The 24,320-nt window shown below is 41.8% G+C and overlaps 1 protein-coding gene across 5 annotated transcripts in view; it reads left to right on the top strand.

The window, feature by feature from the left end:
- The window catches only part of LOC127576198 (ETS-related transcription factor Elf-1-like), a 109,472-nt gene that overhangs the window by 49,268 nt on the left and 35,884 nt on the right, over positions 1 to 24,320 (top strand). For all 5 annotated transcript variants that reach the window (XM_052026608.1, XM_052026609.1, XM_052026611.1 and 2 more), the window contains one exon: positions 8,202 to 8,373. In XM_052026608.1, coding sequence (XP_051882568.1) covers positions 8,202 to 8,373 — 172 coding nt within the window. The remainder of the gene's footprint in view (positions 1 to 8,201; positions 8,374 to 24,320) is intronic.

Below are 24,320 nucleotides of genomic sequence, written 5' to 3'. Positions count from 1 at the left end.
GGGAATTTAATATTAGATCCATGTGGCAGTACGTTTTGCCTTGTCTATTGATGAGATGCAGAAAGGTGAAATTGTCATGTCGAGTTTATTGTCATATGTACAAGAATGGTGAGGTACCAGGTATAATGCAAAACTTGCTTGCAGAAGCATCACAAGTATATAGATTCAGACAACACACAGAACATAAAGTATATAAGACAATGAAGAAAAAAAGACCGTTCAAAACAAGACAATCATGCAAAAAAAACACAACCAGAGACAAGTCCATGGTAGTGTAAGAGCTGGTCCATAGTGTTCCATGGCTGAGGTAGGATTAGGGTTGTGCAGGTCAGTTCAAGAACCTGATGGTTTAGGAAAGTAGCTGTTCCTGAACTTGGTGGTGTGGGATTTCAAGCTTCTGTACCTCCTTCCCGATGGTAGCAGTGAGAAGAGGGCATGATCTGATGGCGGGGATCCTTGAAATAAAGGTCTCAATATTTTCCTACTCTGCCCAACTCTTCTTTGACTTCCCAGTTTACTCTAACGATGTACAATGTAAGCTCAAAGGACAGTCCCTCACCTTCCATCTGGGCATGTTGCAGCCTTCAGGATATGATGATTAGCAACTTCAGATAACACAGGTGTGGCTGCATCACTCTGTTACAATTAGTTTATATTTTCTGTCACTAACTGCCAGTTTTTAAAGTAATTGTATCCTTGACAACTTTGGTCTGCAACCTATTTCAGAATTCCTTCTGTTCTCTTCATCCTCCCCCACTCTGGAACATGTTTGTTTATTTTGCTAGTTCAGATGAAGAGTCCTTGACCTGATGTTGCCTGCAGCATTTTCTGTTTTTGTTTAGGATTTCCAGCACCTGCAGTTTTTGCTCCAATTACAACTCAGGTTTTTCCTATCTAATTCCAGATAATCCTGCAAGCTAATGTCCAACTACAGTATTTAAGGTAAACCTGATGGAATAGGGAGCAGAAAAATTGTAACATAACATGGATTTGTTAGGAATCTGTTCAGTGTGGAGCTAAGTTTCACTGTATGGGGTTAATTATAAATGATTAGAATCCCACTATTTAAAATGTACATCTGTAAAATAAGCAGTTGCTTACAGAATTATTTGTCTTAGTGTGCCAATAAAGCCCATTAAAAGCACTATCCAGTTAGTGTCATACCCCTGCATTTACCTCAAAGCCCTGCAATGTTTTCCCCTTTATAGTACTGGTGTCTTACCCCAGCTGTGGAGGTGGAGCAAGATACCAATGGACCAGTAGGTGAATTACAACATACCACAGGACAGACTTCCTGCCTGGGGAATTACTAACTAACAGAAGACCAGAATTCCTTATTGTGTGGTAATATACCTTGATTTGAGGTTGAGAGGTCACAGTAGGTTTAATGTAACAGCAGACAGTCTGATACCATTCCTTTTCTTTCTAATGCTCTATGCTACAATGTGAGCCCAGACTGCTCATGACTATCCTGGAGATCAATCAATCAACAATCAGTGGGGCACAATTTCTGGTGACTGACCAGGTCACCCATCACCTCATTGCAGTCTTAGTTTCAGTGGTTCACCTACTGACTTCTCTATTGACTAACCAAGTCGTCCTGACCACAGTGCCTCTATAAAACCATTAGCAACAATAATTGCAGCTTCCCTTTTGATCTGAATTTTTCACTCCCCCTTCTGGTCTAATGAAAGAAGATTTTCGGCTCTTAACACAACAACTTTTGACTATTGTCACTTCCAAAGATTTTGAATACAAAAGTAGACAAATAGAAACTACTTATAACTGTATTGTGAATATTATAGACATATGGATAGCCAAAAACCACAGAGAAGAAGACACAGTTAAATTTAACAATTACATGTCTCCATGCTCCTCTGCACTAACTGCACATTTGCAGACTTCTCAGTTCCCTTATAGCATGCTAGAAGATTAAACTTCTGGTCAGTTATTGCATTTGTGGGTCAGATACTTCCTCTACAGTAGAAACTTGCCTATTAATGTAAGTATAGTTAGCCATTCTACTTGAAACATAACAAAACCCTCAATACCTTACTTAATTACCTTTTGAAAGATCCTACTGAGTCTTCTTCCATCACTCTTTCAAGCATTGCATTCAGACCAAAACACCCAGCCTGATTAAAAGGCATCTCATCTCCCCTCAGATTCCTTAGTTCTCTGGTTACCAGTCCTCCTGCTGGTGGAAACAATTTCTCCATATCCACAAAACTTTTTATAATTAAGCTTATTTGCTCTGAAGAGAACAATCACACATGCAGAGGTTCCTTATCCCTGGTATATTCCAATAATTCTCCTCTCCACACATTCCAAGACCAAAAAGCATTAATCATTAACCATTTGCATTAACATCACTTAGAGATTCTTAAATATTGTTCAGGCAGAAATAATTGTACATACTCATTATTTCATAGCCAATTAGTTTTCTCTTTCATTAAGCCTGCCTTCCTATCCAGTCCAACTTGTAGTTTGGCTGCTTTGGACTATTGCACAAATTTCAATGTGACCTTTCCTGATCCCACAGGTTTTATACAGTGAGTCATTGTCACTGGAAAAGCCACTGCTCTTTCTGTGAGAGTCCTGCCCTTAGCCATTCTCTCAGCCTTTGTTAACAAAGCAAAGTTTGCTGTAATATGTATATCTTGTGTTACACTAATGGAGAGTCTTGAAGTAATAGTTTGATATACTGTAGAAGGCCATCACCCCACTTAGTCTATGCTGGCTCCCAGCAAAGGCATCCCATTAGCTCCATGCCCCCTTGTCTTACTCCCATGTAGACCTGCAATCTTTTCTCATGCATATGCTCACCATCTTCCCCCTTCAATTCTATTAATACTTAATCTGCATCAAGGGGTGATTTACTGTTGTCAATGAACCTAACAGCACATCTTTGGGATGTGAGAGAAAACCTGAACACTCAGAGAGAACATGCAACCTCCAAATAGACATCACCCAAAGTCAGGATCAAACCTGCTTTTCTCTCTCTGTCCCATTCATGAGCTTCCCACAGCTCCCTGCTTTCCAGTGCCATCAACAAAACACAAAAAGGTGAAAGTTGTCTTTAAGAATTTCTAGCCTGGGTTTATGTTGTACTTTCACAATCTCCAAGCATCCTAAAGTATTTTACAACCAACTAAGTACTTCTGTAGTCAATTGTGTAATGTAGGGAAATCTGGCAGCCAATTCAGTAATTCAACCCTTTCAGTATGTTAATGCAATGCTCAGTTTCTCCTACAGTACTTCAGTTTATAACAAATCCTATATCAACTAGTAAAACAGAAAATGCTAGAAATTCTTGAGCATGTCCAACAGCAGGGTGGAAAAAAAAGTTGAATTAAAATTTCAGGTCAGAGATCCTTCATGAGAACTGGGAAAGAGAGAAAATAGGTTAGTTTTAGGTTGTAGACAAGGTGGCAGGAGCGTTGGATAGGACAAAAGGAATACCTGTAATACGTTCAGGCCAGGGTTGCTATGGCGATGAGTTGTTAATGGGGCAGTTAGAGGGTGACAAAGAAATATGGTGAGTTGCAAATAGCAGCTCAAGGTGTGCTATTGGAGAGGCAGGAAAAGTACTGAGCCAATATCACAGGTGGATGACTTAAACTAAAAATGACGAGTTCAAGAAACGGAGAAAGCAAGTGAATGTAAGACGGAGAATTCGACATTGAGCCCAGAAGGCTGCAATGTGCCCAAATGACATGCTGGTCCTCAAGTTTGCATTGGGCCTCATCATGTAGGAAGCCACAGACAGATAGGTCTGAGATCTGAGTGGGAGTGGGGTGGAGAATTAAAGCAGCAGGCAACAGGAAGCTCAGGATTACCCCTATGGACCGAACACGGATACTCTGAAAGGCAGTCCCCACAACCTGTAAGTTGTTTCTCCGATGTAGAGAGGACCACTTTGTGAGCACTGAATGGGGCACTGAGGGCAGCACAGTGGTGCAGCTACTGAAGCCACTGCCTCCTAGCTCCAGCAATTTCGGTTCAATCCTGATCTCCAGCGCTGCCTGCGTGGAGTATGCACATTCTCCCTGCGACCACGTGGGTTTCGTCCAGGCACGCAGTTTCCACCCAAATGCCAAAATTGTGCAGGTTAGTAGGTTAATTGGCCACTATAACTCGGTCCTAGTGTGTGAATGGTAGAACCTGTGTCTCAAATGCAGTACCCTAGAATGACAGAAGTGCAAGAGAATCGCTTTATATCAAGTATCTACATTAGGAATAACTCATCAATCACATCATTTCTAAACTATCATTTAATTTCCATGCCACAAGAATTTTGGAAAGAAACCTCATAACACTTCTATCAAGTCTGAATGTAATGATGCTATAATGAGAGATTAGTTCAAGGTTCTTTCACTTATGTTCACATAAAATTAATGGAAAATTTGAAGTGCATTCTTCCTGAAGACAAAGGAAGTTGGAGAAATTGGAGAGATTACTATTCAAGCACATTATTGAAATGACAGATGCCAGTTGAAAATAGGAATAAAGGATTTGGCCATTATTTTACTAAACAAAGAATAAAACAGTTCAGTATTCTCTCTTATAAAAACTCATGAGGTGAGGGAATCTCTGATAAGGCCAGTATTTATTATCCAATCCTAATTGTTCTTGAGAAGATGGCAGGGTGTCTTCTTGAGCAATTATGTCCAGTAAGGATTTGGACATAGTACAGTTGAGTAGAATGTTCCAGGACATTGACCCTGTTAGAAGGCTGTGGATTTGAGATCCACCTGGATGATATGAGCATTAAAATGTTAGCTGACGTTCTAGTAGGGTGCTGAGAAATTACTGTACTGTGTAAGGTGCCATCTTTCAGGTGAGACTTTAAGCCAAGGCCCAAGCTTCCTCTAACATGACCACAGAAGGTCACAATTCCCTATCGGTAATAAGAACAATGGAGTTTTGCCAAAAAAAAACAGAAAATGCAGAGAACTCTTAAAGGTCAGCAAAATTTGTAGAGAGAGAAACAGAGTTAATGTTTTGGGTTGATTATCACTTACCAGATCCATACTTTTGAAAGAACACTTGCTGCATAATTCCAGCATTATTTTTATAGTTTCATATTCCTGGGATCCGTAGTATTCTCACCTTGTATTAGTGTTCTTCCTATACCTCCAACTTGGAATGGTGTATGTCTTTAGAACTTAGAGCTGATGGTGTTCCAATGGACTTGCTGCCCTTGTCATTCTCATTGGAAGAGGACATAAGTTTGGAAGATGCTGTTGAGGAAGTCTTGGAGAGCTGTGGCAGTGCACCCTGTAGATGACATGAGGTGACGAAGGAAGTGGATGTTTAAGATGGTGGATGGGTTGCCAAGTAATCTAACAATTTTATCCATATGGTCACAAAAATAACATTTTTGACATCTACAAATAAATTACAGCATTAATGAGCTGTAAGCTCCAGAAGAAGTAATGCCCAAAAATTAATGCTGCTTTATTTGTTGTAAAAGAATGCAAAGCATTCAAGTTTCACTCTACATTTTCTGTGACCAACCTTTGACCACATGCATTGCAGAGACCTGATTACACTCTGATTACGACTTTGGTCCCTGCAGTTTATGTAGGTCCTGGACAAAAACTTAATTGCATTTGATGCATTTTAAATTTTAGGATATTTAACAATTATTCGCTTGCTTAAATTGAAGTTATTTGTTTAATTTTTGACATGTACAAATTGGATTAGGGCCTCTGTTTAAAGTTTCATCTAAAACATGATCATTCCAACAAACAGTACTGAAAAAGTGTCAAACAGCTACAGCAACATCTTTAATGTGGTTAAGTGCCCTAACGTCCTTCACGGAGAATTCTCACGTACAACATAATACCAAACCCCAGGAGGAGATCGCAGAACAAAGGACCAAAAGCTTGATCAGGGAAAAAGTTTTTAAGACAAAAGAATGAGGTTTTTAGAAGGAATTCCAGAGCCTAATTTGCATGGAAGCTGAAGGCTTGGTTGGAATGGTGGAGTAATTAAAATGGGAGAAGTGGCTCAAGGGATTATAGGGTTGCGACAGAACGCACAGAATGACAAGCCAGCACATGGATGAAATTGAAACCAAGAAATCAGAATCTTGAAATCGAGCATGCTTTAATGATGAGTTAATGCAACTTATTGCAAGTTAAGACAAGGGCAACAAGTTTTGGATGACCACATGTTCATGTAGGGGATAGTGAGGGAGACAAGGACTAGATTGGAATAGTCAGGTCTAGAGGCAGCAAGTGCATGGATCTGATTCAGGAGCAGACATGTGGAGATCGCATATTTTCTCTGTGATTATGTGGCTTTCCCCTAAGTGCTTCATTTTTCTCCCACATTCCAAAGACATGCTGGTTGGTAGGTTAATTAGCCACTGTAAATTACACACAGTAGGTGGATGCTAGAGAATCAGGATGGGGATGTGGAAGAGAATAAGTTATAAGAAAATAAAAAAATGGGATTGCTGAGAGCCAGTATTGGCTCAATGGGCTGAATAGCCCTCCTTCTATGATTAAAAAAATACTAAATGAATATATAAACTGAGGGAGGGACTGATGTGTGTAATGTTAAGGAGCTGAGAAGAGGTGGTCACAACAAAGGCAAGGATGTGGTCCAAAGCTCATCTCAAAATCAAATCACGGCATGGAGATGAGCTTTGGACCACATCCTTGCCTTTGTTGTGACCACCTCTTCTCAGCTCCTTAACATTACACACATCAGTCCCTCCCTCAGTTTATATATTCATTTAGTATTTTTTTAATCATAGAAAGAGGGCTATTCAGCCCATTGAGCCAATACTGGCTCTCAGCAATCCCATTTTTTTATTTTCTTATAACTAATAGTTGCCCGGGAATGGGTGGAGTCAGTAAATAGTGAAGGGAATTTTATTTATTTTTTTACTTACAGCGTGGTAACAGGCCCTTCCGGCCCAACGAGTCCGCGCTGCCCGTTATAAACCCCAAATTAACCTACCCGTACATCTTTGGAATGTGGCAGGAAACCAGAGCACCTGGCGGAAACCCATGCAGACACAGGAGAACATACAAACTCCTTACAGACAGCGACAGGAATCGAACCCCGATCGCTGGCGCTGTAATAGCGTCACGCTAACCGCTACGCTACCGTGCCGAATTAGACAAGGATTATGCACAGCCACTTCTGATTTCTCACTGCTTTGAGGAAATTTCTGCTTAATGTTAAACAAACAGTCTGACAGTTTAGAGACAGTGAAAAGACTGAGAGTGAGGCTCTGGTGTGGTAGGGCTGGATTGTATAAGTGTACTTGCGTAAACTGAGCCTATGTCATTTGATGATACAACATAGGCATGGGAAATAGGAAGGTGCCAGTGTTAGACCTTTTAGTTGGGGAGAAGTGTGGGGTCTGTGACCAGAACTAACTGCTATAGCCATCCTCTGGGCAGGCACGGTAGTGTAGTGGTTAGCATAACGCTATTACAATGCCAGTGATAAAACCCACAGAGATGCAACCCACACCTGACAACTCTTCAGAAACGCTTGTATCAAACCATAGCATGGACAAGAGTAAAACCCCATTTCCAATGCAATATTCAACCATAAATGCATTTCATTCAATATATTAAAAAAAACATTGGCTATGATTCTACACATTCTTCTTATTAACTCCTACCTACCTAAAATTGTAAAAACAAGGAAATCATTTGCATTAAGATCTCATGCCGATAGGTTAATGAAGGAACTATGCTCTGAAACTGGTGCATGTTATCAGGCCCCTAAACCAAAACCTAGATGTGTAGTTGGGACCCTATTGGTTCTGAACAGCAAACATTTCTTATCATAACAGCTGGCTTTACAGATATAAACACATGACATTAACGCAATTTACATCGCAATAGTGACTAAAATTCCAGCCTCTTCTTTTGGTATGTGTGATCTATTTGAAGTTGCGAATGTTTAACTTTATAGAAAGTGATCAGAGAAAAAAATCATTGGTAATTTTATGGATGGGGTCTGCAGAGCCACTGATTCTAGTTTCCTCTTACTGTGGCAGTAGGATCGGTGGTAATGCACTACAGTTACTTAGCTTGCCATCCTGCTATGAACAAAACAGTGCTTGGGCAACCAATCCACTCCCACAATCTTGTCAATTAAGATAAGAATGAAGTTAAGCTTCAGATCATATAGCTGTCAGTAACCCATCTGTTATTTTGCTTTTGTAGGTTGGTGGGTCGTGTATTTTCCCTGCAGTCATTGTGGAGCAAGTACCCAATGCAGACCTGTTACAGGACTATTCTGGTCTTGCTTGTGATGAAGAAACAAATGGAATGATTAATGACAGTTCACTGGATGTTGTTGAAGAACAAGTTATTGGAGAGGAGATCACAGTTTCAGGTTGGTGTATTCTCACGTAATAAAACCACTGGGATCAGAGGGAGAGGTTTTGCACTAACAGCAAGAAATGTAATTTGAAAATAGAAAATAAATAAGAAAACATCAGAATATAAGGAAAGTGAATGAGATAACAATAAAGCCTGTTACCACGCTGTAAATAAAATTTTAAAAAAAGCATAAGAAAAATCAAAAAGAATGAAAAATGACTATTTAGTTAGAAAAATGAGAGGAAATATAGCTAGTTATTCATATTTTTAAAGTGAATGCAGGAGCAAAAACACTGAGGTATCAAGGCTTTGAAGTTAGCAGCACAAGATAAAGCTGTTAAAGAAGTGTAAACAGAGGTACATTGTCCAAAAGCTGTCAAGGCTCATTTAGAGTGGAGCTGCAAATTCTGGGCACCACATTTTAGAGAGAAAGTAAAGTCTTGGATAGGTTACAGAAGATGTTTCCTGGAATGATGCAAAAAAAATGCAGGCTTTTTAAAATGAGACCCAGGCAATTGGCAAAAGAATAAGAGGTAATTGTAGATTTTATACAACAATATCTCATTATCTGGAATAGGTGGTGGAACAGGCAATTGAATAAGCATGGGCGGGGAACTAATTGTATAGCTTTTCCGAAGAACCTAACCTAAAAGCTCTTCCAGGTTGCTGGTAATCCTATATGTCTATGATTACATGACGAAAGAATGACAAAATAATGTAATCCACAAATTATGATGGGGAAGGATGATGGACAATTAAACACAACAAATAATTCTGAAGATCATGAGGATATCCTAATCAGTCAATAATAGTGAAATAGATTTACTTCTGAGGAAAATTGAGACCCTTGTGGTGTTCATCAGAGACATGCACTGTACAATAAATGAATGACTAACAGTTGCAGGAATATTCATGGCTGTTTTTTAGCTCTAAATCCTGAAATGTTTCTGCTGACCATTGCACAGCACGTATCCATTATTTGTCTTTCTTTCTGAAAATATTCTGTATAAAAAAAAATCCCAAGGGACAAACCAGACAGAGATTATGGTATTTATGGAGCAACTTATCTATTGCTATGCGCTATTGCTAACTGCAGAGCAGAGTCCTTTTAACCAAGCCATTTTATGACAAATTATTACTGTTTATGAGATCCTACTGCAAGTGGATTGGCACCTGCAATTCCCAATACCATGGGTGTCATCAGGGACAGCAGCAGAAATCGTGTGGCTTAATGCAGCAACATAAATAGTTTCACCAGAGACAGTAATATAATTGTACCACCAGAGGCAGCAACATGATCAGTGCAGACACCATCATAAAGAATGCCAAGAGACAGCAATATAACCAGTGACACCAGACAGGGCATTGTAAGCAGAGTTACCAGATACTGCAATATAAACAGTGCCATCAAACATAGCAATATAAATAGCATCACCAGAGGCAGCAATATAATCAGTGCTCCTCAGAGAGCAGTATAAAAATGCAATATAAACAGTGCCAACAAAGAGGGCAACATAAAGAATGCCAATGATATAATCAGTGACACCAGACAAACCAATGTAAATAGAGGCACCAGAGGTTCCAACACAAACTGTGCCACCAGAGACTGTAATATAAACAATGTCACCTGATGCATCAACAAAAACTCTTCCTCCAGAGACTTGAATACAAACAATGCCATGGTAGGCACAAATATAAACAATTCCACTAGAGGAAGCAATAGAAACTACACCAACAGAGACAATGGAATCTGTGACAATTGAGGCACTACAGAAGTTGCAGTCGACAAAGTGCTCCTGAGGTCAATGGAGAGGGCAATATAAACTGTACCAACAGAAGCAGCCAGACAAACTGTACAACTGTGCAGCACTCTAATCTGTGCAGCAGGGTACAGCAATGTAAACCTTACCACTGGAGATGACAATATAAACTGTGCCACCGGGCACCACAATATAAACTGTCTTAGGAGAGATGGCAAGATAAACTGTGCCACAAGAGACAGCACCATTTGACATGACAACGAGGATACTGACATAATCAATGCCACCAGACACAGAGAGAGCAACACAAACAATGCCATCAAAGGCAACAATATAACCTGTGTTCCCAGGCAGCAATATAAACTGTATCACCAGTGAAAGCAGTATAAACTGTTCCACTGAGGCAGCAGTAAAACTGTGTCACCAGAGAGAGCAGTATAAGCTGTGTCACCAGACAGCAGTATAAACTGTCCACTAAAGGCAGCAGTATAAACTGTTCCACTAGAGGCAGCAGTATAAACTGCTCCAACAGAGAGAGCAGTATAAACTGTTCCATCAGAGACAGCGCAGTATAAACTGTTCCACCAGAGGCAGCAGTATAAACTGTATCATCAGGCAGCAATATAGACTGTCACCAGAGGCAGCACAGTTGGCATGGATGAGGTGGGCCAAAAGCACCTGTTTCTGTGCTGTACACTTCTGTTATTCTATTAAACTGTGCCATCAGAATCAGCAGTGTAACATGTGCCACTGGAGGCACCAGACACAGCAGTATAAACTGTTCCGCTAGAGGCAGGAATATAAATGGTGCCCTGAAATGCAGCAATATACATGGTTATACTAGACTCTGCAACATAATCTGTAGTCACAAGAGATTCTATAGATTCTGGAATCTGGAGCAACACACAAAATGCTGGAGGAACTCAGCAGGTCAAGTAGCATCTATGGAGAGAAATAAATAAACAGTCGACGTTTCGGGTCAAGACCCTTCATCAGGACTGGAAAGGAAGAAGGCAGAAGGCAGAAGTCAGAATAAGAAGGTCGGGGGAGGGGGAGGAGTACATGCAGGCAGGGGATAGGTAAATTCAGGTGATAGGCGAGTCCAGGTAGGAGGGTGGGGGTAGGGGGGGGGGGGAAGTAAGAAGCTGAGAGGTGATAGGTAGATCGGCCATCGGGCAAGCAAGAATCTCCCGGTGCCATCCACTTCAATTCCACATCCCACTCGACACATCTATCCATGGTCTCCTCTACTGCCACGTTGAGGCCAGACGTAGGTTGGAGGAGCAACACCTCATATTTCTCTTTGGTAATTTCCAACCTGACGGCCTCAACATTGATTTCTCTAATTTCTGGTAACCCCCTCCCCTCTTCTCCCCCCTTTTTTTTCTCCTTTGTCTTCCCTCATTCCTGTGGCCCCTTTCCCCCTTCTCTTTCCCCTTCTCCCGCCCTCATGACCTGCCATCTATTCCCCACCTCCTTCCCTTTATTCCATGGTCCACTGCCCTCTCCTACCAGATTCCCTCTTCTTCAGCCTTTTGCCTCTTCTACCCATCACCTCTCAGCTTCTTACTTCTCTCCCCTCCCCCAACCTCCTACCTTCGTCCTCTTACCTGAACTCACCTATCATCTTCCTGCATGTACTCATCACCTGATCTTCTTATTCTGGTTTCTGCCCTCTTCCTTTCCAGTCCTTATGAAGGCTCTCAACCCGAAATGTTGACTGTTTATTTATTTCTCTCCATAGATGCTGCCTGACCTGCTGAGTTCCTCCAGCATTTTGTGTGTGTTGCAATATAATCTGTGCCTGAAATGGCTATAAACACTGAACAGTCAACACTGTACCATCAAAGAAAGCAATATAAGTACTACCACCAGATATCTCAGCAGAACCTGTGCCCTATTTGCAGGGATGTAAACAATGCCATCAGACACAGCAATATTGACTGTCCCATTAGGAGCTGTTATAGAAATAGCACCTCCAGACATACAATATAAACAATAACTGTAGAGACAGCAGTCATTTTCTTTGCTGTTTTCCTCCATAATGTTGCAGCTCCCACTCCATAGGCTTCACAACAGCATTCTATGCATTGCCCTGTAATTCTCTTCTTTCAACTAGTATGAACAGTAGCTGAAAATGTCTGTCGAGGCTGTGCCTTAACAATATTTATTGGTAGATCATGTTTTGTAAATGAGACCCATTATTCAACATTAGGAGTCAATGGCACTATTTACGTAATACTAATAAATTAATCTACCAGTAGTATCAGAAATCAGAACAGCACAGTGGCACAGCTAGCAGAGCTACTGCCTCATAGTTCCAGTGGTCTGGGTTCAACCCTAACCGCACGTGCTGTTATGAGTTTGCAGGTTCTCCCTATATCTGCATGTGTTTCCTCCAGATGCTCCGGTTTCCTCCCACATACTAAACACATGCGTGTTGGTAGGTACTTGGCCACTGTAAGTTGCTCCTAGTGTAGATAGACTGATAGAATCTAGGGGGAGATGATGAGATTGTAGGGAGAATAGATCACAAGGAAGATCAGTGGGGTAATGGAATTGCTCTGTGAGCCAGCATCGAGTTGATGGGCTAAATGGCCTCCTTATATATCATAAGGAAATATGAAATCGTGAACCACATTGTTATGAAACAGCAACACAGTGCTGCATCTATCTTTCCCATTGGTGCACGTATGTGCTTGAGTCTTGGTGCTTATAGGAGTTGTAAAGCTATGATTTTTCTTTCTGTTGTTATACCATAATCTCCAGCAATTTATGTGATATCATTCTGTTTATACTGCATAGGCAGACCCTCCATTAACAGTACCATGCCTACTATGTTATAGAATAATCTGAGAGGGCCTTTGATCACCAGTCTTTAATCAACTCTATACACTTGGTTCCACTGACTTCAGTCCACTTGTTAGGTTTTAATCTGCTCACCTTCCAGACTCTTATATATGCACTTGGCATGCTTAAATATGTCTACCTATCAGATATAAAACCTTTCACCTGAAGGGCACTGAGGAAAAGTTCTATGTAGAATCATGTTATGATTTGGAACTTGCTGCCTAATAGGATGGAGTTAACCAGGGCTTTCAAAGAGAATTGGAAAGGTACTTGAATGAAAAGTAATTTTCAGGGCTTGGGGAAAAGAGTGGGGAACGGAACTGAATGCTTTGCTTTACAAAGTGCCAGCATGGACCCAGTGGGTTAAATAGCCTCTATCTGTGCTTTAATGATTCCAAGATTCTATGAAGCCAGTGAACAGAGCTGAACACTACTAGTAGCTGATAGGCATAGGTCTGAGCTGGTTGCCAAAAGCCAACTGACACTGCAGGTTTGTTTTTGACTCAGTCCAGCCTTAACCTTTTTCACTGACCAACCACCTTTGTAACAAATAGAATTCAAAACTGTTGCAACAGAATACCTCAGTTTGTTATCCTGGATGAAGAAGATCCCAGACTGTACCAGCTGTTCATTGGTTCACAGTCTTTTGTTGCAAGTAACATGATTGATGTAGAAAATCCTTGACAGCCTGCAACATTGACAACAGGTAACCCAAGATATATGGTGAAGACTCTTATATGGCTTTCTCAAATGCTTATTTGTCTTTGTGAAACAATCTTTTCAAACAGTAACCTGCTTTTATATATTGTCTTTAATATAGTAAAATGGCTCAAAGTATTCATGGGACTCATTTCCTTATAGAGCCAGACAACCTTTCCATTCATTAGTTTTTTTTACAGAAATGCACTCTTTGACAAACATTATAAGTGATAATTTAATCACACTACAGCAATAAAGTCAAAATATGGTGGAATCTCTCATTGACTCAAAAGGTATCTGTACTAGAGCAATGTGCAGTGATAACAGTCCCAAGAGTCCTTCCCAACAAAATGGAATTGAAATTAGCCCTAAGCCTCACTAAGTATTTCACACTCAGTCAATTGCTTTTTTACAGTGTAGCCAATGTGTAAATGCAGGTAAATGTGACAGACAATTTGATCCCCCTCTTCAACTAGTCTCATGTCTCATTCCCTAGAAATCCTAGAACACCAGCAGGGTGCAACCACCATTTTGGTCATTGGCTATCTGGTGAAATCTGCCTTCAGTGCAACATTCCAGATATAGGGGCTGCTCTGTTCTCCTTTCCTAAGGCCCAACTTGGGAGGTGGATGACAGTGATCCCAAGGGTTGGCCCTGAGGCCTTGGAGCTCAGTATTTGCTGGTGGGGTCTGAGGAAGGCTCAGCAATTGATACAGTGGAGGGGACAGTGGAATCAAGAAGGACCACCAGTGTGTTTGATGGAGGATTGTGAGCAGCAGGTCATCAGCTGAAGGAATCTGAGGAGAAAAGTCTGCCACATCACTGTGTGCGGTTTGGGTTCAGAGTGGGTGGGATAGGGGAAAATTCAAATTCAGCAAAGGTGACTAATGGCAGGAAATACCTACTGAATTATCTGAGTGACACAAAACAACCAAGTGACCTTAACTGTTTCACTTCAGAAAAAAATCAAATTTCAGTTGCACAAATTTGAGCTTTAATGCAATTTAATTTCTTGCCATGTGCTTTTAACCAACAGATGGGGCATGAGGTTAAAAGATGTCACCAGATGACACACTTCAGTGCTGCACTATGATGTCAGCCAAGGTCATGTGCTCAAGCACTGGACTATTTGGGGCACCACTGATCCTGCACCACTAAGAACTTTAGTAGCTGGGCTTAGTCTCCTTCCTCAGTCCTGTATCTGAGCAGATCAGTACCTCACAGCTGAGTTATAAAACAAGTTCACAGAAATCAGAAGATTCAATGCATACTGCCTGTGCTACCTTTCAGTGTTATAGATAAAGCCCACTAAAGCCCACATAAACTCAGAGTGTCATCAACATCACATTTTTCTTACTTTGATGGCTTACTAGCTCTGAAACTGCTCTCTTGGAACTTAGAAAGCATGTTACAACCTTATTTTTAAAAATATTTTTGAGTTTAAACTCACTCCTGTGATGACAAGTCACTGATGTGATACTTGACTGGTTGGAAAATGGATTCTTTGCATTTCAAAAGTCTAAGATGGATCACAGCTGTGATCAGATCAATGGAGATACAAATGGGATTAGATTCATATATGAAAAAGAGTTTTAAGATATAAAGAAGGCAGTTTAAATATGAAGTAAGGTAGTCAAATAGTGAAAATGGGAGAAGGGACCCAGAGAGATAAAAAGGGGAAGGCAAATTACAGTTGGTGCGACACAAGTTACAGTGTGCACACACAGCCTGGGTTAAGATCCACATGCACAGCTCCATGTTCCGATCCATGCACAAAGACCTATGTACAGGTACACACACACAGTTCAAGTCCACATGCAGGACCCAAATATGCAGTTCAAGTTGACAAGCACAGCTCCAACTTCCAGTTCACATACACACCACTTATTTCCAGTGCCTCTACTTACTTCCTACATCTACTGACCTAAGTCACGGTCCACAAGGACAGTCCTGAGTACCAGTTGACACACTCAGCTTCAAATCTGGAACAACTCACACTGCACTGAGTTCCATTCCACATGCGCAGACCCAAATTATGGTCCACATACCCAATCTGACAACCACAAGTAATGGCTCCACACCCAGCCTCAAGTTTCAGTCCATATGTAGAGTCCTGTGTTCAGGTCCACATGTGCAGTCCTGTGTTTGGGTCCATACCATAGCCCCATGTTCAGGACAACACACTCGAGGCATTTCCCATATTCACTGACCTCAGTTACAGTCCAGTTCCAAATTATGATCTATACACACGGCCCCGAGTTACAATCCACATGCACTGCCCTGAGTTACAATCCATGTGTACAGTTCCAAGTTACAATCCACATGCACGACTCCAAGTCATAATCCAAGTGCTCAGCCCTGAGTTACAACCCACATGCAGAACCCAGAGTTATGATCCACACACACAGCCCTGAGTTACAGTCCACATTCACAGCCCAAGTAATTGTTAACACACCCGGATTCTAGTCAGCCACACCACTCACAGCATAAGATGCAGACCACATGCACTGGGCTGAGTTCAGGTCCACATACACAACAATGAATTCAGGTCCACACACGCTTGCTCCAAGTTCTGGTACACATGCACAGTTCAGGCCCACGTACGCAGCCCTGAATTTCCATCCATACAGACAGCTGAGATCCACATGCAGAGTCTTGTGTTCCGATAGGCAAACTCAAGGTTAAGTTTGGATGACTGGAGTTTTCACCAAGTTCCACTGAACTCATTATTTTCTTAAAATACTGGAAGAAACTCATAAAATCTTGACACGTGCAAATTGGCAGATGTATTTCCTTTGTACCAGCAGTGACACTGCCTCAAGATGCCATTAGCTATGAACACCTTGATACTGAGAAAGGCACCATATAAATTTATTGTTAGCCTTTGAGCAGAGAATTTTGAGCTTTTCTGAAATATTTTTTTGCAGCTGCTGCAATTTAAAACACATAGCACAGATTAGCAAAAAAATTAGTTTTTGTGGGAAAATATTCCTTGAAACACTTTGAATTTAACCATAGAAGAAGGGGGAGGGCTAAAATTACATCGGGGGAGGAGAGTGTATTCGAACGAGTCGCCCACAAATGTGTGTTTGCATCTCCCTCATAGCTCGCTGTGGCTGCGCGCAATGAGGAGAACAGGGGCTCTGGAAGGCAGCGGGTGGCGCTCCAGGAAGAGCCGCTGACTGCACCAGCCACCACTGCACTCTGCACATGGATCGACCTTTCTCCAGGAAGTCTAGCAAAACATTGGCGCCGACCATTGCACCGGGCGCCGGAGGTGGCTTGGCTGCAGCCCCACGGTGCCCTCCCGCGGCCAGGGGCATGGGGTGGCGAATGCAACCACCTGGTGTCAGCGGGCAGCCGGCAAAAGGGGCAACCGAGCCCCCTTCCCGCCGCATCCCCTTGTGCAGGAGCAGTCGGCAGGGTAGGAGACCAGCGCGCTTAACTCTCCACCCCCGTCTGGTGTTGCAGAGCTTTGGTCTGCAGCTGATTTCCGGATGGTTTCCCCCTTTACTTTGGCTGAGGAAGACTGCATCATTTCTGGAGTCCTGCAATAAGAGTTCCTGCTCTTTTATTTTCATTTGTTTAGGGGGTGGGGTGGGGGGGTTAAAATGGCCACAGCCCTTTATGAGGGACGTAACCAGCTGGATCTGTTGATAAAAGCAGGTAAGAACTCAAAGTGGAAGAGGTGTCAGGGGAGGAGGCTGAAATCCAGCTTGGAGCTATGCACATAAGAGGGGGAGGGAAGGGAGCAGTTAGGAATTTTGAGACCAGGAAGTAAGATCAGTAGCACGTTTGAGTGAATGTGTAACGTTAATGCAGCGCTTAGCTTGTAGTGGGTGAGGGTAAAGTGGAGTAAATCCGCACAAATGCATCGTTAGCGTGTGATGGAGCAATACTATACTGCGGCGAATTTGTAGAATTTATTGTTTCCCTCAGCAGCAGGAGCCGTTCCCTTCTCGGTGCCAGGTACTCAGTCAGCAGCACCATCACGGCTCTCCCCTTTCAATTCCCATTCAATACCATTTTCATGAGAGGATTCCCCTCATACTTTGAACTTCTCTGACACTAAGCAAATCTGTTCAAAAAGTTAGCTTTGTATGGCATTTAATTTGCTTTCTACTCCTATTTCTGCAGTAATCAAATACCACTTTTATTTGCTGTTTATCCCTGTTCCTGGAATTTCTAACGTCCCTTTCCTCCTTTATGATGTTCCTTAAAATTTACTTTTCATTGCTATCACATTGGTCTAAGTTTTTGTGAAGCACTTTAGGACATTTCTAAAAAGCAAAGGCACTATGTAAATGCAGGTTGTTTAAGAGGGGAAAAATATTTCTGGGTGAGTTTTATGCAGAAGACAAATTGCAACAGGTGGAAGCATGAGTGTGTATGGATTAGTGGGGATGGCATTTTAAAGCAGACAGTAAGTGATGTAATGTAGTTTAAGCCAGCCCCAGCTAAATTGACTGGAGAATTTTAGCTTTGTCTCCAGCAGATGCAGTACGCAAGATTTCTGCAGCATTTATTCTGCTGTGACTTGTGTGCTCAGCATCACTGCAAAACGCAAGGCCAAAACTGTGGGCTTCTTTACCCAGGTGGTTAATAATTACCCACCTCAAATGGTTTGTGTAAACACCATCTGCACTGTGGTGCCTGGTCTTTAATTATCTGTTTCCTTTTTTTGTATATTTGATGAACTGTTTCATTAGCAGTTTAGGATACAGTTTGGGGTTCTTCTGCCACTGGAGAGGGAGGGGCAGGATCAGGCGAGAAAGCCCCTTAACTGTTGTAAATATGGGATTGGGTAGCCCTCAGGGAGCCACACTAGTGGCATCGGTGCTGTGTTTTTTATATAAAAAAGTAACACTAATGATGGATCTGTACACGAATGTAAAGGTTTGCACTGTTTTATTGTTGTATATAGTTTTATGATGAATGAAGTTTATTTTGGAATTTAAAAAAAGTTTCATTAGCTGATACCATGAAAAACTTTGAGCTTAATATACAGATATTTTAAGTGAGTGGGATGGTGATTTTGTACAATATACAGAATGACTATCATATGTTTGCGTTACTTTGGTATTTTCCAAACCTTTTCCATAGGAAGCCATAATACTCCAGATTCCAAAATTCATTTTAATTAATCAAGAAATAAAGTTTTCCCATTCTTCTCCAGCATAAGTTGAAGTCTTATTTCCAGACCAAACAAAATTTAAAAAAAATCTTACATTAATAAACTGCAGTACTCTAAATGCTGAAATGATGCACAAGGTAAAGGAATTTCTTGACTTGCCAATGGAGGAATGGGATGATGATGTGCTGGCATTCTTGCTAAACTCCTCCTGTAGTCCATCTCCATTTATGTACACTGAACTAATGTCAACATAAGTTTCCAAACTTAGCACAGTGTGTGAAGTAGCGGGTGTCTGCCAAAATAATGGGCAGCTGATTAGAGCTGAGAATCCTACCCTTTACACATTGACTTGTTTTCAGTTGCAATCGCAAACTGGAGTCATCAAACAACACTTTCTTTCCTTAATATCTTGTAGATTCCAATTTTATTTTAATGTCAAACCATTTTATATATACAGAATATGGTTTTAAATAAGTATATTGGTTGTTAAGTCAGATATTGGCAGAATTTCAGCTCTCTGGTTTATTTTTAGAAGAGAAATCAAGTCATTGGTTTTCCTTCAACAAGTCATTATAATTAATTATCTCTTTATTGATTTTTGTTTTGTTTCATCAGTCAGTTGTGTTGATATTGAAAGTAACCAGCTTGGAGGAATTACTGAGTTTCTTATTAATTCAACAACACTTAGAATTCAGCTTCTTGTGATGACCTAAGGTAGTGTGGCTAATTACACTGTTGAAATTAGTTACATAATAATTAGATTAAGAAAAGCAATACTATTGCAGATCAAAAAGATAAATGCTATTTTGAAAATATTTGAGCAAATGAGAGTTGAAGGACATTGAGCTTTGAGTATATTTGTTGAGTACATTTTAAGTATACAAGTTCTTAAGAGACTTGTATTTTTACTGCAAGGAAAAAACAAACTGCTGGAGGAATTCACTGAATTGAGCAGCATCTGTGGAGTCCAAGGGATCATCAATATTTTTGGGTCAAGACCCTGCATCAGGACTGAGATTGTAGAGGGGAGATAGCCAGTATAGAGATGAGAGGAAGGGGTGAGGCAGGAGCTGGCAGGTGATAGGTGGAACCAGGTGAATTGGGGGATAATGGGCAGATGGAGGTGTGGAGTTGGGAGACTGTGGCTGGTGGGTGATGGGCAGAGACAGATAAAGGGAGTGGGGTGGGAAGGGGGAAGTTGGAGCCAGGTGGGGAGGGAAGAGAGAGAGAGAGAGAGAGGCTGGAAGGTGATAAGTGGAGACACAAGAAGCTGCAGATGCTGGAATCTGATCATTAAAGAAGGTGATAAGTGGAACCAGATAAGGAAGGGATAGCAAACCAGTGGGTATAGTGTGTGGGTGATAAGTAGATGCAACCAGGTGGGAGAGGGGAGAACCTGGGTGGATCGGAAGGAAAAAGAAAGGAGTGCAGGTGACCTGAAGTTGGAAAATTCAATGTTCATGCCATTGGGGTGTAGACTACCCAGGCAGAACATGAGGTGCTGTTCTAGTTTGCGTTTGGCAGCGGAGAAGGCCGAGGACAGACAGATCAGTGTGGGAATAGAAAGTGGAGTTGAAATGGCATGCAACAGGGAGCTCAGGACAGCTGTTGTGGACAGAGCGTAGGTGTTCAACAATACGGTTGCGTAGCCTGCGCTTGGTGGATGAGGCCGCATCGCGAGCACTGAATGCAGTAGACGGGGTTGGAGGAGGTGTACAGGAATCTTTGCCTGACCTGGAAGGGCTGTTTAGGTCCCTGAATGGTATAATTTCCGCCAGCTGCAGCATCAGTCAGAGCTTCCCCTCGCCACCCCTTTCTGCTGTCTGTGGGGACTGCACTCTCTGTGTCACCCTGGTTTACTTATCCCTCCCTCCCCACCCACCCCTCCTTGTTCTTTGTTTCCCCTGCAACTGTAGGTGGTGTCCCAATATCTTCTCTCTCACCACTAGCTCAATTAATGGGAGAATTACCCACTCATCTCTCCTTTGTTTAGCTATAGAGTTGTCATGATATGTAGCTGTTTACATGTCATGACAACTCTATAGCTAGACAGAGGAACAGAAGGATTTGTTAAGGAAGGTTTGCTCAAAGAGGTGAATTTTTAAAGTCATCTTGAAGGAGAAAATGGAGGGATGTCTTTTTTAATTATTTATTTTTCAGGATCTTCCCTTGAGGCAGTACCAGCACTTGTTCCCCATCCCTAACTTCCTTTGAGAGGGCGGTGGTGAGCCACCGCCTTGAACTGTTGCAGTCCTTTTGCTGAAGGTACTTCCACTGTTGTGGGCAGTGGGTTCCAGGAGTAAAGGCCTGAAACCTGAAATATATTTCCAAGTCAGGATGTACATGAGTTGGAAGGGAACCAGCCCTGGTTGGAGTGGGTTTTCCGTGCCCCTGTTGACCTTGTCCATCCTGGTGGTGGTGGGTTTAAGGGGTGCTGTATGAGTAACCTAGGCAGGTAACTGGAATGCATTTTGTAGATGCTGCACAGCACAGGTACCTTGTGAAGGAAGTGAATGTTTAATGTGGTAGAGGAATTCCAGGAGGGCAATATTTGGAAAATTGTGTCCATGTGGCATCAGGATAGAAGAAAGTTAGGTAACAGGGATGTACGATGTTCCAGAATTAGGGTGGGGCCTTAGGATTTAAACATGTAGTTGAAATTTGTAAATAGGGTAGATTGGGGAATGTGAAGTGAATGTCAGTGTGGTCAGAAGTGTGACAGAGAAATACAATGTGCAGCAATTTAAGTGAGGAGATCTGGGCAGCACGGTAGCGGAGCGATTAGCGTAACGCTGTTACAGCGCCAGCGACCCAGGTTCAATTCCCGCCGCAGTCTGTAAGGAGTTTGTACATTCTCCCTGTGTCTGCGTGGGTTTCCTCCGGGTGCTCCGGTTTCCTCCCACATTCCAAAGACATACGTGTTAGGAAGTTGTGGGTATGCCATGTTGGTGCCGGAAGCGTGGCGCCACTTGCAGGCTGCCCCGAGAACGTTATATGCAAAAAGATGCATTTCACTGTGTGGTTCGATGTACATGTGACTAGTAAAGAAATCTTAAAATCTTGTTTTTTTTCAAGGTGGGAAACCATTCAGGAGGGCATGGGCGGTGGCAGACGTGCTAGGATTTTGCAGTTGGGCAAGAGAGCTGCTTGCATGAGGGCTGGGATGAGGGGCATGGGCAGCGTTGTGTTGGTTGGTACAGACAGACTTTGTGATACAGATGGTTAGAATGCAAGTTCATCTGGGGCCAGGAGTTGAATAGGAAGCCAAGGTTGGGTGTTGTTAGACTGGCAAAATGGTTGGGAGGTTGTTTGAACTGATGTTAGGGACACGTAGTGGCAGGAACTGAAAGCTAGGCATAACAGCAACAAAGGAACTAATGTTAAGATCTATATTTTTAAAACCTGTTTTATTTAATGACAATGTGATGTTACCAGCAGATTTTTAAGGCTGATCCAGTACAGAAGCATTGTGTTTTGGTGTTGGAGTTATCACGAACCAGGGCTTTGGCCCAATGATCTGTGTATGGTTTGGTTATGCCATTCACCAGCTTGGATGCTTTGTCCTTAAGTTAGCCACCATAACATCTAAATGACCAATAAGAGGGTAGGTGTTGGGCATGGAGAAAGGGAGTAAATAAATGCAATTCAGCCTTTAGAATTTGGAGTTTAATTTGATAGAGTTATGCAGGTAGTCAGCATTTCATAGTAAAACGCTTGCTCTGTTATTGGCTCATTGCTAGTGTGTTTATAAGCCAAAAGGTGAAATAATGGTCTGCTATTAACAAAATCAGGGAATTAATCAGTTTGAATGATTCCTCTGCAGGGATTGCAGGCACCATGTAAACACAGCCACTCTGAAGGTGTTTACAAACTATTTTTCAGAATGTGCCAAGAATTGGTTGCATTTTCTCAGACTTCAGTGAGCAAATATTCATCCTCTGGTGCCTGCTGCATTACAAATGAGAGGCATCTACATATTAAACAAGAAACTTTCAGCCCAAGCCAAACATGCAAGTAGATTCTGTTGCCAAGATCTGGATAGCCTGAGCTGATAAACAAGCATTTAAAAAGCAGGCCTGAAAAAAGGCTACAAGCTTAAAGCACTAAAATTGCACCCCTTGCCTCATATGGTGCCTGATTTGCTCAGTATTTCCAGCATTTTTTGTTTTTCTTTCAACTTTGCATCATTGATTTTTTTTCAATGTGTGTCCTTTTGAAAGAAGTGATCAGATCTTGGACATGGGAACAGGAGGAGGCTATTCAGTCTCTCATCTCTTCTACCATTCATTTAGTTATTGTTTTGCTGCCCTTTGTGTGAAAATATGCTTCTAAATTTTCCTCCATTGCCCAAGCTTGGGTTTTAGGTGGTGTCTGCTGGGTTTTGACTTCTTTTAGATCAGAGGTTTTCAACCTGTGGTCTGAGGACCCGCAAAAAATGGAAAAGCGACCTGTTACAAAGACGTAGCTTACTTGCTTGCTCCAGTTTTCCACTATTCAGAAAATCAGCCATATCTATTCTATTTGTTATAGGCGACAATCTTAGAGACTTAGACGGTGTTCCCTTCTGGTAGGCTGCTGCTTAATATTCGATTTGTGTAGTCAGTAGTGTTCACTACTCACTACTATTCTGTTGTGCACTGTAGTGTTAGCGAGACTGACTGACATTGTTGGTGTGTCTTAATAATATTGCATACTTACCGTGCATTTACACTACAGTGACGTCACTGTTAAACGAAAAGTGCGCAAGCGTGTAAATCTTAGATTAGTTTTGATAATTTTGTTTATCAGTAATAGTAATTAAACTGTCCAGCGTGTATTGCTGAGTATGGAGAAATTTCTGAAGAGAAAAGCTGACCAGAAACTGGAAGATTCTGATGACGAAGGGGATAAGGGTGACTGAAAGAGAAAACAACGCAAGTACGATCCAGAATATATTTCATATGGCTTCATCGCAGTGGGGACAAATGCAGACCAACCTCTCTGTGTTGTGTGTTTGCAAACACTGTCCCAACAATGCGATGAAACTAGAGAAATTGAAGCGCCATTTAACAACAGTGCATCCAGATATTGCCAGTAAGCCGAAGGAATATCTTGAGTGGCAAAAGGAGCTGTACCTCAAGCAGAAAGGCAAAATGACAGCCTATGCCACTGTAAATGAGAAGGCTCTTCTCGCATCATATTTGGTAGCATTACGAATAGCACATTCCAGAAAGCCTCGCGCAATTGGAGAAGAGTTTATACTGCCTGCAGCAGTAGATATGTGTGAAATTGTACTGGGAAAAGAATCCAGTCAAAAACTGAAAGCCATTCCACTGTCTGATAACACAGTAAGCAGAAGAATTGGCGATATGGCGGAAGATATACAGAGCCAGCTGATAGCACGTCTTCAGCAAGTCAGATTTGCGATTCAGCTCGATGAAAGTACTGATGTTGCCAGTGCTGCGCAGTTATTGGTTTATGTTCGATATTGCTGGGAAGGAGAGGCTTTGGATGACTTTTTGTTTTGCAAGGCACTCC

This window comes from Pristis pectinata, chromosome 11 (genome assembly GCF_009764475.1).
Source record: "Pristis pectinata isolate sPriPec2 chromosome 11, sPriPec2.1.pri, whole genome shotgun sequence".
Taxonomy (NCBI): Eukaryota; Metazoa; Chordata; class Chondrichthyes; order Rhinopristiformes; family Pristidae; genus Pristis; species Pristis pectinata.
This window is presented reverse-complemented; position numbering and strand designations above follow the sequence as displayed.